The 23,077-nt window shown below is 38.0% G+C and overlaps 1 protein-coding gene across 1 annotated transcript in view; it reads right to left on the bottom strand.

The window, feature by feature from the left end:
• Positions 1-23,077, bottom strand: part of NECAB1 (N-terminal EF-hand calcium binding protein 1) — a 145,525-nt gene that overhangs the window by 90,373 nt on the left and 32,075 nt on the right. The window contains exon 3 of the mRNA XM_081816231.1: positions 20,013-20,121. Within this exon, the coding sequence (XP_081672357.1) occupies positions 20,013-20,121 (109 nt within the window). The remainder of the gene's footprint in view (positions 1-20,012; positions 20,122-23,077) is intronic.

The following is a 23,077-nucleotide window of genomic DNA, read 5'->3' as shown; positions in this document are numbered from 1 at the left end:
GACATGTATATATATAGTATAATATATGTAGTAACGTGGCCTCTCTGACTCAGTGTGCTCGACTTGATGGTACCAGCAAATGCACTTGACCAGGTGTAATCACACAGCACGCTCCCACATTCCTTGTTTAAACATTTTCCTGGGGGAGATTGGCTTCAGCGGAGACAATTTCCTTGGGAACACTTCTTTTTTTTGTTTTGTTTTGTTTTGTTTGTTTGTTTTTTTATTCTTATGTTAATCCCCATACATTACATCATTAGTTTTAGATGTAGTGTTCCATGATTCATTGTTTGTGCATAACACCCAGTGCTCCATGCAGAATGTGCCCTCCTCAATACCCATCACCAGGCTAACCCATCCTCCCACCCCCCTCCCCTCTAGAACCCTCAGTTTGTTTCTCAGAGTCCATCGTCTCTCATGGTTCCTCTACCCCTTGGGAACACTTCTGTGAAATAATCATCCATGTGTAACTATGTTTTTCTCAGGTTCAAATAGTACTATCTGTATTTTAGGATTACTGTGAATTTGAAAAGGTAAGAAATGATCTATTAAACATATGCTTATCATTAGAAAAAAGTATGGACTTTAATTGTGTGAATACTAATTCCTTTTTTTTTTTAAATCAGGGGTTTTAAATATTTATTGTATTATTTTAAGGTAGGCTACATGCCCAAAATGGGGCTTGAACTCACAACCCTGAGATCAAGAGTCCCATGCTCTACCAACTTAGCCAGCCAGGCGTCCTGAATACTAGTTTCCTAATGTCTTTCTATAAGGATGAAACTGAGAAGATAAAACAGAGTATGGATTTAAACTTGTATCCCTTCCCCAAAAAAGCTAAAAAACAAATACTCTAAGAAGTATCAGTGAGTTTCTATAGGCAAATTAATAATCTGTAGTCAAGTTGGGGATGGGTGGGGAAACATTTTATGGTAAGAAAATTCAAACTTAGAAAAGAAAAGAAAGAAAAGAAAAAAGAAAATTCAAACTTTGAAGACACAAAGTTCTGGTTTGATTCCCTGATCCACTCATTACAAGTTGTGTGGCCTCGGGTAAGTTACCGAACTTTTCATGGCCATGATAGATGGTGGTAATTTAAAAGAAGGTAACAGTGTAAAATGTTTAGAACAGTGCTTTGTATGAAGTAGGAATGTGGCAGATGGTAGCTTGTACTCTTCCTGATAGACATTCATACATGGTGAAATCAGATATTTGCCCACAATGAGGGAGCAGGTAGGGTATCAAGTGGAGACTTTTACGGATGCATTTCTCCACAAACACCCCCTCCTCCTGCAAGGAAACTAGAAACAACAACAAAAGTATATTAATTCATTTTAACTTATTTTAGTGAAAATGACACTGAATCTTGTGTACTGGGGAAGTAAAGAAATACAAACAGTTAAAAACCAAATGGGAATTTAATGAAATCAATGGAAATAAAGAGACCTGAACTCCACTAATAACATATACAAAGAGTACTCAAATCATAGATCTCCGTTCCCTAATGGCAGGGGTCTTTCCTCCAAGCTGTCCAGTAAAGCATACTTTGTGATTTTTATGGTGTTACATATCTATCAGCTCTTGTATGCATGACAAAAAATCTTTACATGATTCTTCTTCCTCTTCTCTCCATGGTTCATAATCTGTTCCAATCTGCCAGCACCCAGGCCGCTGTGACATTACACTGGATCCCTTTAAGCCTTAATCTTTCTCTACTAATTTTACTGGTTCTTTACATGACACCCTTTGGTGAAATATGCTGCTTTGTGAACAGGGCCATTTTCATTTTATTGAAATGAATATCAAGGAGCATTACTATTAGAGAAGATATCTTTCCCCTTCCAGAACAACTTTGTCAATCATATTGAGTTAGTTTTGCATTCAAGAAAACAAGCCTTAAAATCAAACAAGTAACTGAACTGTCTTTTCCTATCCTACCTTATTTACTTTTTTTTCCTATCCCTTTTAAAATTAATTTTTAAAAGTAGTGGAAGTGGTGTTTTGGTTGTAGAACCCTAACGAAGCTTGAAATCTGACAATAGGAGGCTCAGTGACTCATCTTCAGATAGAAAGACTGTGTTCCTCTTGATCAGCACGAGGGGAGCTGCAGGTCTATCTGTGTGGGATGCCTGGGCAGGACCCGAGACAGTGTCACAAAACCGCCTGTGTAGAGACCAGTTTGGGAGTAATCCAGCTATCATCAGGATCTGCCAGCAGTGGAGACACAGGCCAGGGAGCTGGGAGACACGAAAAGTGCTAGGGACCGAGAACAAGGGAATCTGCTGAGATTCTGAACTGAACTTCTGACCAAAGATCAGGTGGGAAGGAAGACACCACTGCAGATAGATCATGGAGAGCTGGACACAGAGACAAACACATGTCCCTCTTCTCTCATGGTTTTGCACCAGGTAAGACCCCATTCTCATGTACAACGCCAAGGAATGGAGGAGAATGATCCTGCACTGACTGCCATTACATTTCTACCCCCCAGCAGAATGGAGGCTGGAAATAGAAACTATGTTAACTTACAGAAAAAAAAAAAAAAAGTTACCTACCCATTTCCCACCCACCTGAGTTTCTGGTCTGTTAGACCTGTAAGCCAGGAGGCAGTAAGAAAGGGAAAGAAGAGGTAGGAATGGGTTCTGGAGACATGAGTTCTAGCCCAGGCTCACACAGTCATAATTTTGAGAAATCGCTTATCTTCTTTGAACTCAGTTTCCTCAAATGTAAGATGAAAGAGTTAGACCAGGATTTCCTGAAGAAGCCAGATTTTCCTTTTCCTTGACATACACTGTCAGTGATCTAAAACTATAAATAGAAACATCCTGCTCAGAAGAAAGTACTTCTGTCTAAAAATTATGCTAGATTTTGTAACTGCATAGTTTCTAGCCCATAGCCAGTGCTTATACAAATCTGTTTGAGTGAAATGAAACAAATCTCTGAGCTCAGTGTTGGAACTATCCTCGGGGTCCTGTCACTTAGTATGTCTCACTGTTATGGTTGATGAGCATGGAATAATTCTAACAACAGTCAATGGGGCCAATGAAAAAAATCATCGAATTCACTTCTCTGCTCCAGGCTAAAAAAATATTAAAGATTTTCCACTTGTGACCCTGTAAATCATAGCTGTGTCAGAAATTAAAGAAAAAGAACAGCAGGAAACATAAAAAGATTCTTCCCTCCTTCCTTTGCTAGGGCAAGTGTTACTTACAACTGTCTTGGATATGAATAGAAAAAGAAAACGAGTAGTAACCCACCCATTCAACCTAAGGAATGATTCTGGAAGGGACACAAGACAGTAAACTTCACATTTCTGCCTATCCTCATCTGCCATGTTCGAAGGCAACTTCTCTAGCACTTACAATCATGCACCATTTGCCCTGCCCTGAAAGTTCTTGGCAATTTTAGTAAAGTTCTTAAACACACACCATAAAAATCATGTGTAATATACTGAGATTCATTGAGAAAAACAATAAAGGAAAAATCCTCTGGCCATCTAAATGTCAGCATTGTCTTGACACTGTAAGGTTACAGAAAATGTCCCACATTGGAAAAGCCTCTAAGTGTGGTTAAAAGCTCTAGTCATGCACAGTGCAGAGCTAGACAGCCCAGGACTCATTTGAAGAGCAAAGAGCTCTAGCAGACAAGATGTTCCAGCCCACATAAAACAAACAGCAAACAGCAGCCAGGAAGCCCACCCACACAGCCAGGCCCTTGAGAGCCCGCTGACAATTTTGGTCTGCAGACAGCTTCTACAATGTGAGATCCAGCTTCACCAATCCTCCCTCCCACCCAGCACTTGTCCTCAAGCGATGAGAAACAATGGAAAAATTCAGAAAACAGTAACCTGGCATCTATTTGTTCAGCATATAGATTTGTACTGGATACAACTTTAAGCCCAAGGACAAAAGCTAACCTTTAAGATCACCCTTTTAGGAGGCTCCCTGTGACCCATCTGGTGAATTTTTCCAGAGTCTACCTATGCACTACACTGCATGGGGTCTGGACTATGAAGTGTCCCACATGACCTCTCAGGCCTGAGCTACCTCTGTGTCCCCTTTTCTCCGATAATTCCTTCCAGGATCCAGATTGCTTTCCTTTCATTGCGAGCTGCCATCAACCCATTATCCATCAGGAGGTTCTTCTCTGTTAAGACAGACCCCATATATTCAGTTCCCCCTTTCATTGCTGTCCTCAGCAACAAGTCTCCAAGTCTCTTTTACTCCTGTGAAACTTAACCACTAGGAGAGAAGGGAGGTGGAGTCCTTAACGGGGATGGCATTTCTTTTTTTTCTTTTTAAAAAAAAAGTTATGTTATTGAAAGTCAATTAATTACCATATAGTGTATTATTAGTTTCAGAGGTAGAGTTCAGTGACTCATCAGTTGCACACAACACCCAGTGCTCATTACATCACATGCCCTCCTTAATGCCCATCACCCAGTTACCTGATCCCCCCCTCCCCCTGCAACCCTCAGTTTGTGTACTATAATTAAGAGTCTCTTCTGGTTTCCATCCCTCTCTGATTTATCTTATTTTATTTTCCCTCCCTTCCCCTAGGATCCTCTGTTTTGTTTCTTAAATTCCACATATGTGTGAAATCATATGATAATTGTCTTTCTCTGACTGACTTGTTTTGCTTAGCATAATATACTCTCTAGTTGGGGATGGCATATCTCAACTCCCTTTCCTAGATGATACCCAGAGACTCAAGCAGCCTCCGGTATTCTCCTGCTATTACTGAAGTCAAGGTCTTTTCGACCCTCATCTACTTACAGACTGTGCTCATCTCTTTTTTTCAAAGGAAGTCCATTTTCCAAGCTACTGTTGCTTGCTGAAGACAGGATTAGGAAAAAAGCAATTCCTGTCAGCTGGAGTTCACATTTCTGAAGCTCTTCAGAAAGGGAGAGTTTAATCTGCAAGGGCTCTCTGCCCAAGATAGTTCATTTCTATGCACATTTTCCAATCAAGTACTTGGTCACTAAATCGATAGCTTTACCACAACTATTTTCGCTCTTTCATGGTAACACTTCTTGAAATATTAGATTTCTATTAGTTGAGGACACCAGTGCCCCTGCCACAGACACCAGCAATAGCCCTCACAGAAGACTTAGGACAGCATGCCGAGAACTCAATGGATGGGGCAGCTTCCCTGCCATCATCATCTTCCCTGTCTGAACCCAGAAGGCAGCAATAAGCAAGGATTTTGTGATTCCTGTAGTTCTGCACTCACAAATACTACTAACCCAAGTTAAACAAACTTCACATATTTATGTGGCACATTCTGTGGTTGCCAGACTAAACCGCTTCTTAATGTTTGTTTTATGAGTTTTCACAATTTCCTGCCAGAAAGTATTATTAGCGCCACTTAATATTCAAAGATAGTAAAACATAGAAAAGTTGGCCAAGGCCTTCAGCAACAGAGTGAAGGTTACCATTCTGCCAGACACCAAGGTAGTGAATAAAGACTGATTTAGGGGCACCTGGGTGGCTCAGTCGGTTAAGTGTCTAGTGTCTGCCTTTGGCTCAGGTCATGATCTCAGGGTCCTGGGAGGGAGCCCTGCATCAGGCTCTGTGCTCAGCAGGGAGTCTGCTTGTCCCTCTGCACCACCGCCCCCGCCCCCCACCAGCTCGTGTTCACTCTCTCTCTCAAATAAATAAATAAAATCTTTTTTTTTTTTTTTTAAAGATTGATTTAACAGGATGCTGTACAGGGTAATGGTTAAGAGCTGGACTTCCCAGACTTAACTCTCACTCTCTGTGTGACTTTGGGAAAATTACTAAATCTGTTTCAGCCTCCTCATGCAAAAATGGACTCACTCATAGGTATTTTTTGGTAAAGATTAAATAAATTAATGACGGAAAGTACTTTAAACAGGATCTGGCACATAAAAGTTAACCATTATTATTGCTCTGCATTATCAGAGTATTGATCATCCAACATCTTTTCAGATCAGAAAGATTTAAACCTACTCAGAAAGACTAGTTTTTAAAATGTTGATTCAGATAAACATTTTTTTCAAGAATAGCTAAAGCAGCCTCTTAATTGGTCTGTCTCCAGACTTGTCACCTCTCATCATTTTGGGAAGATCCATCTTTCTAAAACAGAAACCTAGTGTAATCACTTCCACGTTTAAGACCCTTTTGGTGGCTCCACACTGACCTGAGGGTAGAAATCCGAATGCCCCACTGGCTGAGAAGCCTTTCACAAGTGGCTCTGTCTCTCTTGTCCCTCTCCCCAGAACCCTCTTGAATTCAATGATTTGGGTAGACCGCTTGTCTTTCAAGACCTCCAACATGCCACACTCTTACTCAGAGCTTCCCCATATGCCATTCTCTTTGGCTGGAAACTTCTCTCATCTCCATGCCTACTCATATCCACACCTCTTCTTGATAGTAGACTTAAAGGTCATTTTCAAGAGGTCTTGACCGACTCTTTAGACTAGGTTAGCCTCCACCCCTGACTCCAAAGCAGTTGTATTTCCCGTCATCATTAATTGAGTTACCACTTTTCAACATCCCCAGCTAAACTATAAATCTCTTGTTCACCATCATATCCCGAGTACCTAGCACAATATTTGGCACACAGTAAAGACTAACACTTTGTTGAAAGAAGGAATGGTAAGTTCGGTTTGTATGGGCAAGACAGAATCTTAGACACGGGTTGACCTCAGAGTTCAATTTATTAGCCTCCTTCCCTCCCTAATCTCTAGGATCTTCTTCCTTGGAATTCCCAAGATCTTTCAGTGGGTTTTTGTGGTAGCCTCTTACAATATTCAAGCTTTTTTTTTTTTTTTTTGCTGTATCAGAGTTGATATAAAATTATTTAGGGGCACCTGGGTGGCTCAGTCAGTCGAGCATCCAACTCTTGATTTCAGTTCAGGTCATGATCTCAGGGCCATGGGATTGAGCCCCATGATGGGCTCCACACTCAACTGCTGAGTCTGCTTGTCCCCCTCCCTCTGCTCCTCCCCATACTTGTACTCTCTCTCTCTCTCTCAAATAAATAAATAAGTAAATAAAATCTTAAAAAATTATTCATAAAAGGCTGGGGGCTGATTTAAAAGTTAAGAGGAAAGTGAGTCTTATATGACATTTCTTTGCTGTTTTGGCACACAACACTGAGTGTCTGACACAGTGTATCAGCCATCTCTTCTCTCTTCCCACCAAAATTAAAATATGTGATATCTACAACATTTTATATTAAATTTCCAGGGAGTCATGTTACCAGTAAAGAAACCTTGTGTCAAAAACTTTAAGTAATCAACCAAGGACAGAGATTTCCTGTGTAATCTATGACTGTGAAAGGGGGATTTCTGTCATGGGCCTTGAAATCTAGATTACCTTCTTCACCCTAAAGAACAGTTCCAATCAAATTCAATGAGGGTAACAATTTTTCATACGTTCATACTATTTCGTACATTCATTGGACTATGTCTCTCTGAATATCCTCTATATTAAAGACAAAATCCCTTTGAGCTTTGGTGAACCAGCCAGGACATAAACAGTTAGCTCCCTGGACAATAAAGAGATTTTGAAATGTGAAATATAAAGGGCAAGAATCCAGGATTAGGAAATCAAAGTGTAAGCAGAAATGCAGAGCCAATTAGAATAAATAGCAAAACAAAAATTCAAAATGTGGAGACCTCTTCCAACCCATTCTAATTTAAGTGACTCTGGTATAGACATAATCTTTGAACATCAAGTTTAGAGCTGGATCAGACTCAGAGAGAGAGAGGGAGAGATTGTGAGAGCGTGAGAGAGAGTGAAAGAAACTAGATGGAGGGGCGCCTGGGTGGCTCATTCGGTTAAGCGTCTGCCTTCACCTCAGGTCATGATCCTGGGGTCCAGGGATCAAGCCCCACATCAGGCTCCTTGTTCTGCAGGAAGCCTGCTTCTCCCTCTCCCTCTGTCTGCTGCTCCCCCTGCTTGTGCTCTCTCTCTCTGTCAAAAAAATAAATAAAATCTAAAAAAAAAAAAAAAGAAACTAGACGGAGACAGGAGCTCAGAGATAGTACACACAAATCTATTAAATCAATAAGGAGGGATAAATGACTAATTTCTTGCAAACTCAACTGGAATAACAGTTGTCAAGTTCAAACCCAAATTTTCACTTGGAAACTATTAACAGTTCAAAAGAAAAAAAAAGAGAGAGAGAGAGAGACACTAACTCTTTGTGCCAGTCTCAAGTCTGTATCTATTAATTTCAACCTGATGGCAGTGAGGATGGGAAGATGGAGGGAAAATTATTTGTGCAAATGATTAAAATCCTATTGTTTTCCACATGTAGATTTCTAATTACTCTGAATCATTCTTTTTAATCTAAAGTTCATTAAAAACAGATTCCCAGAAAAACTTAAAAATAAAATTAAACCATTAAACCCATTAGTGAATGAGTTAAGAACAATATTCAGCTGATACCCATGCTCACCTTTCTTCCTGTTATACTCTGAGTTCACTACTAAAAGCTCTTGCTAGTCTATTTTTTTCCCCACTGAGAAACCTTTTAAGAACAGAAGAGAGAATATAATATTCTATATAGTAGGAGCTTCTTTTAAAGCAGGGAAACTTTGTTTTATATATAAATGCAGATCTACTAAATATACTGAGACAAAGAAAAATTCTTAATTTAAACATTTTTGTCTGTTAAAATAAAGAAATAATCCATATTTACATTTTAAAATTAAATTTTGTCACTTTTAATTCATGGGAGTAGAGAACTATTTTAAAAGAGAAATAAATTTTCAAAAGTTTAATTGAGAATCCAAAGCCAGACTCATTATTTACTCTATCCCCCACAAAAAGAGTAAATTCTCTTTTTTTATTTGACAGGATCTGTCATCCTTTCTATGGTCAGTCAGCCAGGATCTAAATTCTAAAAATCACCAGTAATATGCCATTGTATGCTTTTTTTTACATCAAATCAATATATCCCATTCCTATAGCAATCAATCAACTAAGTACTTATTGAATGAGGTATAGCAATTACTGGAAATAATGAAAACCATATTCTTGCCTCAGAGGATTGCATGATTTAGATTTAGAGACAAGATTAATATGCTCATGAAACAATTAGTAAAAAATAACAGAAGATATATAATTAAATGGTACTGTGTGAAAATATAGACTGCAATTATAGAAATTTGGAGAAAGAAGACAATCAGAAAAGAAGGAAAGGTTAGTGAATACATCTTAATAATAATCATGATTACTATTTTGTGGCAGCTATTTACATATTATTGCTAAACTTTGCAAAATGAGTCTTTACCTGGGCTCCATTTTACAGCCAATGAAATTAAGGTTCAATTACGAGCAATGACCACCCAGAGTCCTCACTGCTCGATAGCGGAGGGATTTAAGCCCAACCTTGACCAGTTGCTGAATTCTTCCCACATTGCAACATTGCTTTTATGGAGTTGGGTGGACCTTGATGGCTGGAAAACTTTATGAGGCAGAGGAGAGGGGCAGGACTATTCAGGCAAAGTGCATAGCATGAGATATGGGGAAGCAGGAAACCATCCCTTCTCACTGAGCCCACTATATGTACTAGAGACTGTGCTGGGTCTGGGAATCACTGGAAAGCAAAGCAGTCATGACCTCTGCCTTCATGTAGTTTATACCAGGGAGGTGAGCATTAATCAAATAAACACAGAATAAACACAAAATTGTAGGTTATGTAAGTGCTTCGGAGAAGAGATACATGCTACAAGGAGAAAGCAGAATGAGAACTCTAACCTAATAAGAAAGGTTTTCACTGAAAACTTTCATGAGGTGTATAGGTGTGTATATGATCATTTAAATATGGAAAAAGATACAGAAGATCACAGCTTAGGTGGTAGAGATTGGTTACGTGGGGTGAGATAGGCATGGATAGTGGGAGAGAAGAAGAAATCCAAGAAAATAGTTTTCTGTGATTAAAACAGAATGCACACAATAGAAGTATGGCAACCAAAGGCTATTGGTAGTTAAGTCAAGGTGGTGAAATTTCAGATATTTTTATGCTCTTTCTTATGATTTCTGTATTATTTGAGTTCTTTTTACAGTAAATATGTGTTATTTATATAATTCTTTATTGTAGAGCAAAATATCTTCCTTAAGAGACTGCTCTTGAAAAAATGCATTTCAAAAGGAAGCAATCACTTTCAGACTATTTGTAATCTATATTTATTTCAAAAATTCTGAAACCTGGAGATATCATAGAGAAAAAAAATTGTAAATACTCTACCAAACCGATCATTTTGAGAATAATGCCGTTGTAAAAGAGAGAAAGCTTGTATTTAGGTAGTGGTAGTAACCATAAAGAGAATTAGATGGATTCGTAAGATAAATGAGCTGGGAAAAAAAAAGACAGAATTGGTTGGTGCATTGGGGGATGAGGAGAGAGGAAAACGTCCAAGAAGTAAACATCGTGTATTTGAAAAAGATTGGGGTTAACATTTTGCTGACTTGATTTCATCCATTTGGTGGATATTGGTGAGGTAAGAAAGAAGACTGTATTTATGTGAATAAATAATTCACCTAGATTCCTCAGTAGACAATTTTTGTTTTGAGCAGTAATCGATTTTATATTACCACCAACAATTATGTTATGGCTGATGGGAAGTGAGTTCAGTAAAAATTAAAAGAGAATTCACATTCTTTATTGGGAGGAAGAGATGACAACCAGAAAAGAATCCTCTAGATAAGGTTAAAAATATAAGATGATCTGAAACAGCTTGAAAGCAAAAGCCTTTAACACAAATGATTAAAGGAAACAGTAAAACTCTGTGAGTGCTCTGAAGAACAATGGAGAAAATGAGGCAAATGCACAGTGACGGAATGGAGGGCGGTAGGGAACAAAGTCCAAAAGTAGGAGATGAATCCCAGATAGGAAGGTGGGATGGAGGGCGGGGACATGTGCAAAGAATGGAAATAATGTCCACAGAGAAAAAGAATAACATCTCTACATTGTGGCAACTCCCACACTGTAAAAATCCTACATAATGATTATAAAAAATGGAAGAGATTAAGGCAGCAATTAAGGCAATTACCTCTATACTGTACATCCAAATATATTCTGTTGCTGAAGAGAATGAACCACCTTTTCATCAAAAGAAAATACCTGAAAGTCATTTTTAAAACTGGCTATAGAATATTTTGATTTCTGAGAGACAAAATAAATAGCTGAAAATCTGAAAATTTATGGAAGTGGCCTGACAATGAGCTTGACTTTGGTCTTTAGGTGGCCCTGAGATAATTCCGGGCCCTTACATATCGTATCTGTGAAACTTTGGGTGAGTCACTGAAATTTCTGTATCAGATTTCTTAACTGAAAGTTGTGAAGAAGAATAATACCTTTTTATTTGGTTTCTGTGAAGATTAAATAAGATGATGCTAGTAAGTGCCTGGCACATGGTCATTCAATAAATGTACTTTTCTATTCAATTAAAAATTAAACATTACCTCAATACATTTTTAGAAATTATATATGAACTGCCTCAACACAAATTTGGCTTGTCTACCATCAGAGAAAATAAGACCAATTTTTTTTTCAGAAATTGTAACTAAAGAGAATCCACTTCCACATCATGTGAAAAAAATCTTAAAATTCTCTCCTTTATAAATCCGCAATCTATGCTAATATTCTTAATTATAAGTAGATTTGTTGAGTCCTCACTTTTCCTCCAGGAAAGAATCCTCAGCTCAATCAATACTGCAAAATTGTAGAGTGGCCTGATTTAGGAGGAAATGGTAATGGTGTCAAGGAAAAGCCTTCACGGGAAAGTAAAGAATTTTAAAAGGAACAATCAGGAAATAGCCTGTCTTTTTCTCTCCATCTCTTTATGAGCTAGAGATGCTCAAAGAAAGTAAATGCGTTTCAGAGATGATTGAAGTTGAAAGGCACATCTGAAAAATAGCTGAATAATAAGTAAATTTGATGGCCACAGATTAGTGCTAATGGCCAAATGGAATCAATACCTGGAGACCTGGTCATGGATTAGAGTGAGGTCTCGTAAAATTGTAAGACTTCTGTTTTCAGTCTCTAAAAATGTGGCAAAAAGTGCACCCGTATAGAATATAATCAAATAGTGTTTCTCTTAGCCATGTTCATAGTGCTAATTTTTAAATTCTTAAGAAATAAGGATAACACAATATGTGAGAACTGCCCAGAGTATCCAAACTAGGTGGATAACTATGGAGAAAGACTAAGGGAATAAAGAACAGGTGTTACATACTAAGTCTGCCTAAATTTTGGCAGTCCCTGAAGATACAGAGCGTTGGCAGGACCACAAGGAGTGAAGACATGGCATTGTGGACATGATTCTAGTAGTTAAGAGTATGGGAACACAGGAACACTGGGAAGTGACACAATCACATGGTCAGGAAGGGAGCAGGTGTAGGGAACTAGAACCCTGGACAGCTCAGGGCAACCAGGATGCCTGTTAAAAAAGATTTCTCCCTGGCTTCAATCTTTTCCATTATAGAGAGCTCCAGATTTTCCCGAATGACCCCCACACTCTGTAGAAACTCTCTGGAATTGTAGAAACCCTCTGGAGTTCAAACTCTACCAAGCTGCTTGTCCTTCTAGGGGAGTGGATTATATTCCTCTAAAATATGAGAGGGTAAAGGGAAGCCTTTGAGGTTGAATAAGCAGGTGATCTACAAGTTTTGCCTGCCCAGCATCTAGTCCTCTTCATTCTAAAAACATCATCCTGGTTCTCTATCACATTATATTTTCCTGAAAACTGATTTTTCAGGGACGTGAATGAAACCCAAGCCAAGCTAACATAATTCAAGATCAGAATTTTGCTGGGATTATTGGGAAAGGAAAACAATCTCTGGGAGTTTGCCAAGCTGGTGGCAATATGAACCCAGATCTTCTAGTAACCATCCTGACGTCTCAGCAAAAGGATCTGCTCAAGAGAACAGCCAACACAGAGAAAAGAAGAGGTGAGAAATGATGGCAGACAGATTCCTAGCACCACTGTTTGCGTACTTTGCTCCAGAACACATGAAGCCTATCTCTGGACTTTACAGGTACATTATTTTTTAGGTCAGCTTAATTTATGTTTCTGTTACTCAATGAACAGTGAAGTCCTGCCTACTATATTATCTTCTGCCCTACTGTGATTTCTGCCAAGTAAAGTTTAGGAGAAGTTGAGGAATCTGTAAAGAATTTTATTCTCTCCCTCTTTAGTATCTCGGCTCCTTTGACTCTGTGCCTCATTTGGCATATAAGCATTCTGAACTAAAATCATTGGCCACAGCTGATAGGTAACTCCTCCTCTCTCTGGAAAACAGCATACATCTGCTGGCCTTTCTCTGTTTATGCCAAGGAGGTTACTTAATGCCTGGACAGAGGTCAGCTCACAGCCTAGTTCTTATAGCTAAGTCTTTCTAAAAAATTTTTAAATTTAAATTCAATTTAGTTAACATATAGTGTATTACTAGTTTCAGGGGTAGAATTTAGTGATTCATCAGTTGCATATAACACCCAGTGCTCATGACTTCCAGTGTCCTTCTTAAGGCCCATCATCCAGTGACCCCATCCCCTCACCCACCTCCCCTCCAGCAACCCTCAGTTTGTTTCCTGTAGTTAAGTCTCTTATGGCTTGCCTCCCTCTCTGTTTTTATCTTATTTTATTTCTCCTTCCTTTCCCCTATGTTCATCTGTTTTGTTTCTTAAATTCCACATACGAGTGAAATCATATGGTATTTGTCTTTCTCTGATTGACTTATTTCACTTAGCATAATACACTCTAGCTCCATCCACTTTGTTGCAAATGGCAAGATTCCAAATTTTTTGATGGCTGCATAATATTCCATTGTATATCTATACCACATCATCTTTATCCATTCATCCATTGATGGACATCTGGTCTCTTTCCATATTTTGGTTATCGTGAACTTTGCTGCTATAAACATTGGGGTGCATGTGCCCCTTCAAATCACTATTTTTGTATCCTTTGGATAAATACCTACTAGTGCAATTGCTGGGTCATAGGGTAGTTCCATTTTTAACTTTTTGAGGAACTTCCATACTGTTTTCCAGAGTGGCTGCACCAGTTTACATCCCCACCAACAGTGCAAGAGGGTTCCCCTTTCTCCGCATTCTCACCAACATCTGTCGTTTCCTGACTTGTTAATTTTAGCCATTCTGACTGGTGTGAGGTGGTATCTCACTGTGCTACAGCTAAGTCTTGACCATGGAACTGAAAGAAATGCTCCATCTGTGTTCTCTGCTAATTTGCTCGCGGCCAGTTTGGGCCTTGCTGGAATACTTGGAGCACTCTTCAGCCAGAGCTCCTTTGGCCAATCTATATTGCTAAACCTCAACTCTGGACACCTGGTCTGTCCACTCCATCTTACCCTGTTATAGTCTGGAATTTGATTTTCACTTCACTCTCTTGACATCTTGACATATAGCTACACCACCTTTTACTCTTTTCCAACTTCTTTACTGTGCACCTCTCCGTCATTGCATACTTACTTAGCCTAGCACCTGGGACTGTGACCTGCCCTATTCTCCAGGCACTGAAGTCTCGGTGCTGCTTTCTGAGCCTTCAGTTCCAGTTGAAGATGGGATTGGTTATGTTAATAGGAAGATGTCTCTTGCCCACTATGGAATGCCAATGAACTTTCCAGTCACAATGCAGTGCAAGCTGTGTCACATGCTCTTCAGACCAACCTACTGCTTATCCCTTGGTACTGGTACTGCTTTCTTTTCTTACTGCCCACAAAATGTGTCTACTTAAGCATGTGATGAATAACTCAAGGGAGAAAGTGGCTGCATCAACCAACTCATCAAGCTTTAGCATTTCACTGTCATGCACAAATAAAAGATGAACAACCTTCTGTTTCAGAAGGAATCAAATTCTGCCATCTGGAATAAACCCTTTGATATCATTACTCTCCAATTATGGGATTTTATCTCATCATTGGTGCATAAAACTGTCTTCAAATATTAGAAAGACTTGTCATAAAATATTTGTCTTCTACATGTCCCTAAGGAACGGAACTAAGAAAAATATGTGGAAGTTGAGAGAAATTTTCAGTTTAGGAAAGAGATTTTTAAGCTTTTAGAGCTAGCTCAAGATGGACTATGCTCTTTTAGTAGGTGGTGATATTTCTGTCACTTTGGTGTGCTTCAGTGATTTAACAAGTATTGGGTGAAATCCCAGTAATCGGCACTGAAAAAATTATTTTAGCCTAGAATGAGGAATATTTGACCTGAAGACAACAGTTGCCCATCTCTAGTTAAAACCTCCCCCCATTCCCATCTGCAGGCCCTGGGAAGGTTTTCTATGTGTTCACTCTCTGACCTGAGAGCAACACTCCCATCTGCTCTACCATTTGGTCTATCTTAACAATCTGGAACTCCAAAGTGCAGTATGCTGGAAGAATCATTTTTAGTCTCTAGGGGATCTTTCCCCCACCTGTGCTATGGTTAATACCACAGGGAATTATGTTAATTTATTCATGTGTTCCTCTGACTGACTGAAAAATGTAGACAAGCTGGCTTTCTGATGAGTAAGAGCACTTTTGATGAACTATGGAAGTTTCCTCTTGACCTAATGATCTTTCTTCTCTCTATTCCTGCTCTCTGATGTGGTGGTTTCAATTTTAAGCTATCAAAGCTGTAGATTTAGTTTGTGCTAAACTTTGCCAAACTTAAATGTTAAGGGCTTTGTGTATTCTTTTTTAGACAGTAATTTACACAAAATTTGAGAAAAATGTGTGTCTAAAACCCTTTAATGGAGCTGGAAAAGATGTACCAAGGCTAACTCAAATGACTGATAAATTAATAATTTTTTTTAAGAAGAAAAAAGATTAGGCATATTTGACCCAGACAGTAGACAGTTAAAATGAGACTTGACAAAAAGTCTGTGAAATCATGAAAGGCTTAGTAAGGTCGACATGGCATTTTCAGAATGTTGTGGACTATTAGGTTGTGTGCACTTCTCTTAAGTGTGAGAACATTAAGAATTTCAACAATATTTTGCCCTGTTGACAAAAATTTACATTTTGAGCTTCTTTTTCTTTGCTATGCTTTATATCCCAAGTATTATCCACAGGAACAAGCTGGCTTTTTGTTTCACACTCAACCAACTACACTGTTCAAGAAAAAAACTCATGAAAAATTCAGAATGTCCAAACATAATGGAAAAGAGCTACCAATGTTAAAGTTAATTTTGGATAAAGGTGATGGAAATTCAGACTTCTGATGCCTTCAGATTTCTCCTACTTTCATTCAGGTTGTTTTCCTTTCTAGTCCTTGCTCTGAGTGAAATCTTTAGGCCATGTACATTAGGCCTGAATATAATTTCCGGCAAAACATTCATTATCTTAAAATTCTAATAAAAAATTAGGATGATTCATGGAATTCTCATTAGGAGATTATACCAAATCTGGAGCTTAAGCTTGCACCTGTGCAGGCTGGAAAGGTGACCACAACTCCATAGACACTTCCCTTAACGTGGAGGGACGTATGGTTGATGGTTTCATTTTGAAATACACTAAAAAAATTTCTCTATGATTCAGACCTATAAATAGTTCCTATCTTGGTAATATTCATGTATAGAAATCTTTGCAGCATCTCAAATGTGTAAGTTCTTATGAAGATGCATGTCTTCGGGTCTGTTCTTGTATTTGTTGGTTATAGTTTACTTGCATCTAGGAGAGGAAATCTGACTGAAAAGGTCCAAGTGGCTGCAGGGCCTACTAAAAGCTGCAGTGGAATCCTCTAAACATAATTTCTTAAATGAACATATTGATTTTTTAAAATAAAAGAGAAAAGAAATGAATGAACGAAAAGGAAAGGAAAAAAACCAGGAGAGTTGGATTTGGAAATTACAACTGCTACCTAAATGTTTGTGGACAGAGCAATATATATATATATTTCTAACTTGTTAAAACTTATTTTGATCATTGCACAGCTCTACGTTTATAGTTTGCTCATTTACAAGCTACCTATAAAAACATGGTCTCTGAAAACCTGGAGGTTTACCTGATGGGTTTTTTGATGTCCTTTTATAAGGAATAATTTACTTAATTTTGGTATTTAAAATACCTTAATTATTTACATTTCTAAATAATATTTGCTTTCCATGATTGAGCATATTTCCAGAATATTCTTCATGAGAATAAAGGGGAGAATTTAGCTAGCAAGATAGGTTCTCAATATTTTCCTTCTTTCTAAATATTTTCAGAGTGGATATGTCACTTTTCAAACACAGCAAATATAGTATTTATAGCATAAAGACGGATTTCCGTAGATGGCAGGAATGAGCTGAAATAATACTTAGAATACACTTTTGCATGGAACAGAATCTTACTTAAACAAGCTCAAGAAAATGCAGAGAATTAAGTGGATAGTGATTTAATGGGCTCCAAGAGGAAGTTAAACCACCAGGTATCAGGAGGGGCAGGAACCAGGCATCCCTAGGGGCCTTAGCAGCACACATTCATGGTATTTGAATCTCATGGTTCACCATAAACATGAGACAATGAGTCTGCAGGATGTGGTCTAGCCTATGTATAAATTGGATCCTTCAGGCCAGGATGTACCCTTGAGCAAATTTGAATGGTTGGCAAAGCTCAGCACATGAGAACATATTTTCTTAGAAGTTATGTGGAAGGGGAAAAATATATGGCATATATAGTACAATCACTAATATAATTAAAACTTGGATCCTGCAAAGACAAAAGTTATCACTTGCTTGAAGTATAGCTCTGAAATTTCTGTGTCAATGTTTGAATTAATCTCCCTAAAAGATTAAGGCCTGACACTGACATACTTTCCTTTTTTAAAAAAAGGAATTTCATTAATACAATTCAGAAGCCTGTAATATATTTTAGCTCCAAATTAGGTTGAACACCATTGTCAGAAAACAGTTACCAGAAAAAGTGCTTTTACTAATGCATATGTGAGAGTAACTGGTAGAAATCATCACTCCTTTGGACTTATGGTATAAATCATTGCATAGACTTCTTTAGCATTTAATGTAATCTTAATGCTATGCCAAGTAATTTCAACTAATAAATGTATAAATAAAATAACAAAACCAGGCCAAAAAGGTCTATTGAAAACTTTATTTTTCACTAATAGGAGTAAATGTGTTTTGAAAATTTTCCGTGACACCTAATTTTGCAACTATGACTCTCAATAATTGTTCCAAACCTGGATATTGTTAAAACTCTAATAATCACTGTAATGAAGAAGAAATAATCAGCATACATAATGAAGTCTTAGCATCTCAGCTTCCAACATCTGAGCCACAAAAGGAGCCTCTGCTCTTTTTTCACTTAGATATCATTTCTCAGAATGGTTCACATGGCTTCCTTTCTTCCATACATAAACATTATTCCCCAGCAGTCATTTAAGAATTCAGCTAATATCTGTGGTCTTTCTCCACCATTAACCCATTAGCTCTGTCCTTCAGTGGCGCCACAATGACCTACAAAGATATTTCCCCATGGCTTAAGAGCTTTAAGAGCATCTCCTGGCCTGCAGATTAAATCTGAAACACTTTTGCTTCTCAGAGTGCCAATTCCTTCTTGTCTGGACCATTCTTCCCTTTCCAGATTTTTCTCCTCCTGCTCTCAGCCTTACAACTGACACTTTGGTAACACGAAAATACTTGTCACTTCCATCCAGCATATACTTGCAGGCCTTTACTTATGCATTTTTCCTCTAGTTGGAATATATATCCCCTAATCCCCTTCTTTACCTAACCAGTTTCTGCTCTCCCATAAAGACTCAGCTCCTGGCTACCTAATCCTCAGAACATTCCTGGAGCCTACCAAACTAGGCTAAAATTCCCTGCCCCACTGTGTTATCCCAAAGTGTTCCGTATATACCTCAGACACAGTATCTATGATATTATATAGAAGTGATCAGTTAGTGGGTCTACTGTTCCATAAATTATAAGCTGGTTCCATGTTGCACCACCAATACCCAGGAGGGACTTAGAGTTGTTGAACAGAATGGAACTTCTGACACAGTTATCGGCTCACACTATTTCTGACAACAAAAAACTTAAGTGATTTCATAGGGAATTTGAAATTCCAATGGAAGTCAAGAAATTTACAAACTGATCATTTAACAAATTTGCAGCTGTTTGAGGAAAATGAATTTAATCTTTCTTCTTATTAGCTCACCACAAAAAAAGTCTGTGCTTAGATGTAGCCCAACAGCATTTTCTTGGCAAGCTGGCTTACTGCCTAGAAACATGTCAACACATTGCTTAAAGCAAGACAGTGATTGTTCAAGTAGCAGACATGCTGATGGGTCTCATGGCATGACGCATTTTCCACATTAGAATTCTGTAATCACGACTGTCACAAATAATGTGATTTAGTTCAATTACCCAAATCAAACAGCACATTTCTGTTGTTCTATAAGTAAATTGCTCATCATTTTATATTTTTAAGTATAGTAAGAATATAAACAGAGACTTTATTAATGCTATACTAATGCAAAGGAAAGACCTATATATGTAAAATACATAAGATAGATAGATCACTGTACTCACTGATTACTCAGAAAAAAATTCTGTGTCCTGAATTACTTGCATGTCTCAGGTAACAGTGATTTGGAGTTAAGCACATCTGAATTCTCCAGATAATCACTGCAGCTCTGCATTGCACTGCACTAATATAAGAATGGCTTAAGGACAATTTTTAGATGGAGCAAACAGAGATGAAAACTAAGAAACAAGGTAAAATTCTATTTTCTTACTAATGATAGAATTAGAATTATTTATAATTTTTGCTTTGGTTTTATATTCTGCACATTCTAAAGCTACCTTAAGAGGGCTCCCTCAGAGAAGATCACTGTTTTGCAAGTCAATACTCAGTTTTTCAGAGTATTTCAATTACTAAAGAGGGGGTATATCAAAATTAACCATACAGAATTAAACATTACAAAATGTGCCCTTTGCATATTTCCTCATTCTCTCCTTCATCAGTATGTGCTTGGTCACACCTTCTCTATATCATTTACAGAATCCAACGGTAAAAAAAGTTCCTTACTTGGTATTATGTGTATCAATGGTATGGAAGAGCTCATGTAATTCTTCTCCACTCAGAACACCATCTGCAAAATATGCTTTGAATTCTTCAAAGGACAATTTTCCATCATCTGAAATGGGAGGAACAGACAGAAGAGAAGCAAATCATTTCAACTTTGTATATTGTTTTATCTTTTAATTTTAAAAACTTTGCCCAAATGCTTATGCAGGGTTATTTGTGTATATATACACATTTATTTAAAAAGAAAGAATAATTCAAGGTGTTAAAAAGAAAAATAATTTAATATCTCTCTATAGTACATAGATTTCAAATGCATACTCCCTGATGAAATAGGTCTACATGGTTTTAAAAGTATGTTTGGGATCATTTATTTCTAGGGCAAACATTTAACAAGCAATTTAACTAAACATGCCAAAAATATATCCACCCAACCAAATAAAAGCCAAAGACAGAGTCAATTATTTAGACATTTTATCTTCATATACAGGACCTAGCAGGTTACAGAATAAATAGTAGATGTTTAATAAGTGTATATTTATTGAATGAATGCTAACATTTAGATTTTAGAATTATTATAATCCAACAAACTGTTCATTCCTTTACTACTTAAACAAATGAACAAAAGTAAATGACAAATTAGGGAGTCTAATAAAAAGAGATAAGAGGTGTAGACATTAGTATAAGTATGTTACACAGTAACACACAGTAAGTGCAATAAGAGATACACTTTGGAATGCATGGCAGTTAGGGCAATCAAAGATCCTTTCATTTGGGAGCATGAGGAGTTTTAGTAACTTTTGCACCTGACTTTCTACAACAGGTAAATGTGGATAAGCAGAGATGGAAGAAACACATTAGTAACAGATGAAAGTAAAAGATCTCTACAAGATTCAGAAGCAGAGGGGCGCCTGGGTGGCTCAGTTGGTTAAGCGTCTGCCTTCAGCTCAGGTCATGATCTCCGGGTCCTGGGATTGAGTCCAGAGTTGGGTTCCCTGCTCAGCAGGGAGTCCGCTTCTCTTTCTCTCTCTGTCGCTCTGCCCCTTCCCACCGTGCATTTTCTCTCTCCCTCTCTCTCTCTGAAATGAATAGTATCTTTAAAAAAGATTCAGAAGCAGAGAATTTAAGGGAGTGAATGGACATAAAGGAAAAGGAAAGTATCCTTCTTTCTGTGTAAGAGCTGGTTTGCCAGTTATCTCAGGTTAAGTTGCCAAATGACAATGTTCCTCTCCATTTACAAAGAGGCAGCAGAGGACTAAAGAGGAAGGGACTTAAGGTCACAAAATTCCTATTGTGTGGTCCTACCAACAACACCATACTGAACAAAGTAGAATTTGTCTTTGAGAAAAAGGTGGTAAGATTTGATAGGATTTGATCTTCAAGACCCATTTGGAGCTTTTTTTTTCCCCTCAAAAGATGGCCCACAGACCATCTTGAGTTCAGTTAAAATGCAAATTCCTGGGCCCTACCAGATCATCTGAATCTCATAGAGGGCATGGAGGGGTGGGGCAGTCAAGAAATCAGGATTTTTAGTGACCTGTGAGATTCCTCTTCACACTAACACTTAACATAAAGGACACAATTGGCCTAATCATTGAATGACCTACTTGTTCAGATAGTGATTTAAAGGCTGTAACATTTTCAAAAATCCTTATTTGTAAAATATAAAGACGCTTGAGAGTTTTTAAATTGCATATAATTATACTTTTTAACTTAATAGGTGTATTAAACCAATCTTCCAGTTAATTCTTGCCAACAACTAACTGAGCAGACTTAGCATTAGGGGTCACAACAAACCTGATCTGGATCATGCACTGAATGAGGTCCTCACTCCCAGAGGCCCCCTGGATTGGCCTACCTCAGTCTAGCTCACCCATTCAAAGACCACAGCAACTCACTGCAAAATGAAGTTGAATCCACCAGGTTCATCAGTTGTCTAATTTTGTATTTCTGCTTTTGGATGGGCTATTTTAGTGTCATGTCTCAAATAACTATTTTTAACTTTGGCTCCATGCAACCTGATGTATATTCCAGACTGGACATAGTAAAGTATCTCTACTGTGTATCTCCTTACTTTGACAAAATACTATATCACCAGGTTGGGGAATTGGACACAAATCCCACATCTAGGTATAGGAGAGAGAGAGAGAGAAAGAGAGAGAGAAGAAAAGAAGGAAGGAAGGAAGGAAGGAAAGAAGGAGGGAAGAAAGGAAGGAAAGAAGGAAGGAAGAAAGAAAGAGGCAGGAAGGAAGGAAGGGAGGGAGGGAGGAAGAAAGGAAGGGGGAAGGAAAGAGAGAGAAAGAAGGAAGAAAAGAGAGAGAAAGAAGGAAGGAAAGAGAGAGAGAAAGAAAGAAAGGAAGGAAGGGAGGAAGGAAGAAAGGAAGGGGGAAGGAAAGAGAGAGAAAGAAAGAAAGAAAGAAAGAAAGAAAGAAAAGAAAAGAAAGGAAGGAAGGAAGGGAGGAAGGAAGGAGGGGAGGAGGTGGAAGGGAAAGGAAAGGAAAAAGGAAAGGAAGGGAGGCAGGAAGGGAGGAAGGAAGAAGAGGGAGGAAGAGGGAGGGAGGAAGGAAAGAAGATAGAAATCAACTCACTATTTTCAACTCTATATGGAAATTTATAACAGATGTAATACATACATATTCATGGTGGAATATGTTTCTTCGGTGAATATTTTTTTGACCTATTTATTTATTTATTTATTTTTGCATTTTATTTTTTTTAACTTTTTAAAAAAATTTTATTTTATTATGTTATGTTAATCACCATACATCATTAGTTTATGATGTAGTGTTCCATAATTCATTGTTTGCATATAACACCCAGTGCTCCATTCAATACATGCCCTCTTTAATACCCATCACCAGGATAACCCAGCCCCCCACCCCCTCCCCTCTAGAACCCTCAGTTTGTTTCTCATAGTCCATAGTCTCTCATGGTTCGTCTCTCCCTCTGATTCCCCCCCCCCCTTCATTTATCCCTCCCTACTATCTTTTTTTTTTTTAACATATATTATTTGTTTCAGAGGTACAGGTGTGTGATGCAACAGTCTTACACAATTCATAGCACTCACC

This window comes from Leptonychotes weddellii, chromosome 4, assembly GCF_054177405.1.
Source record: "Leptonychotes weddellii isolate Sample4059 chromosome 4, ASM5417740v2, whole genome shotgun sequence".
Lineage (NCBI taxonomy): Eukaryota > Metazoa > Chordata > Mammalia > Carnivora > Phocidae > Leptonychotes > Leptonychotes weddellii.
The sequence above is the reverse complement of the archived record's forward strand: the minus strand, read 5'-3'. Positions and strand labels throughout refer to the sequence as shown.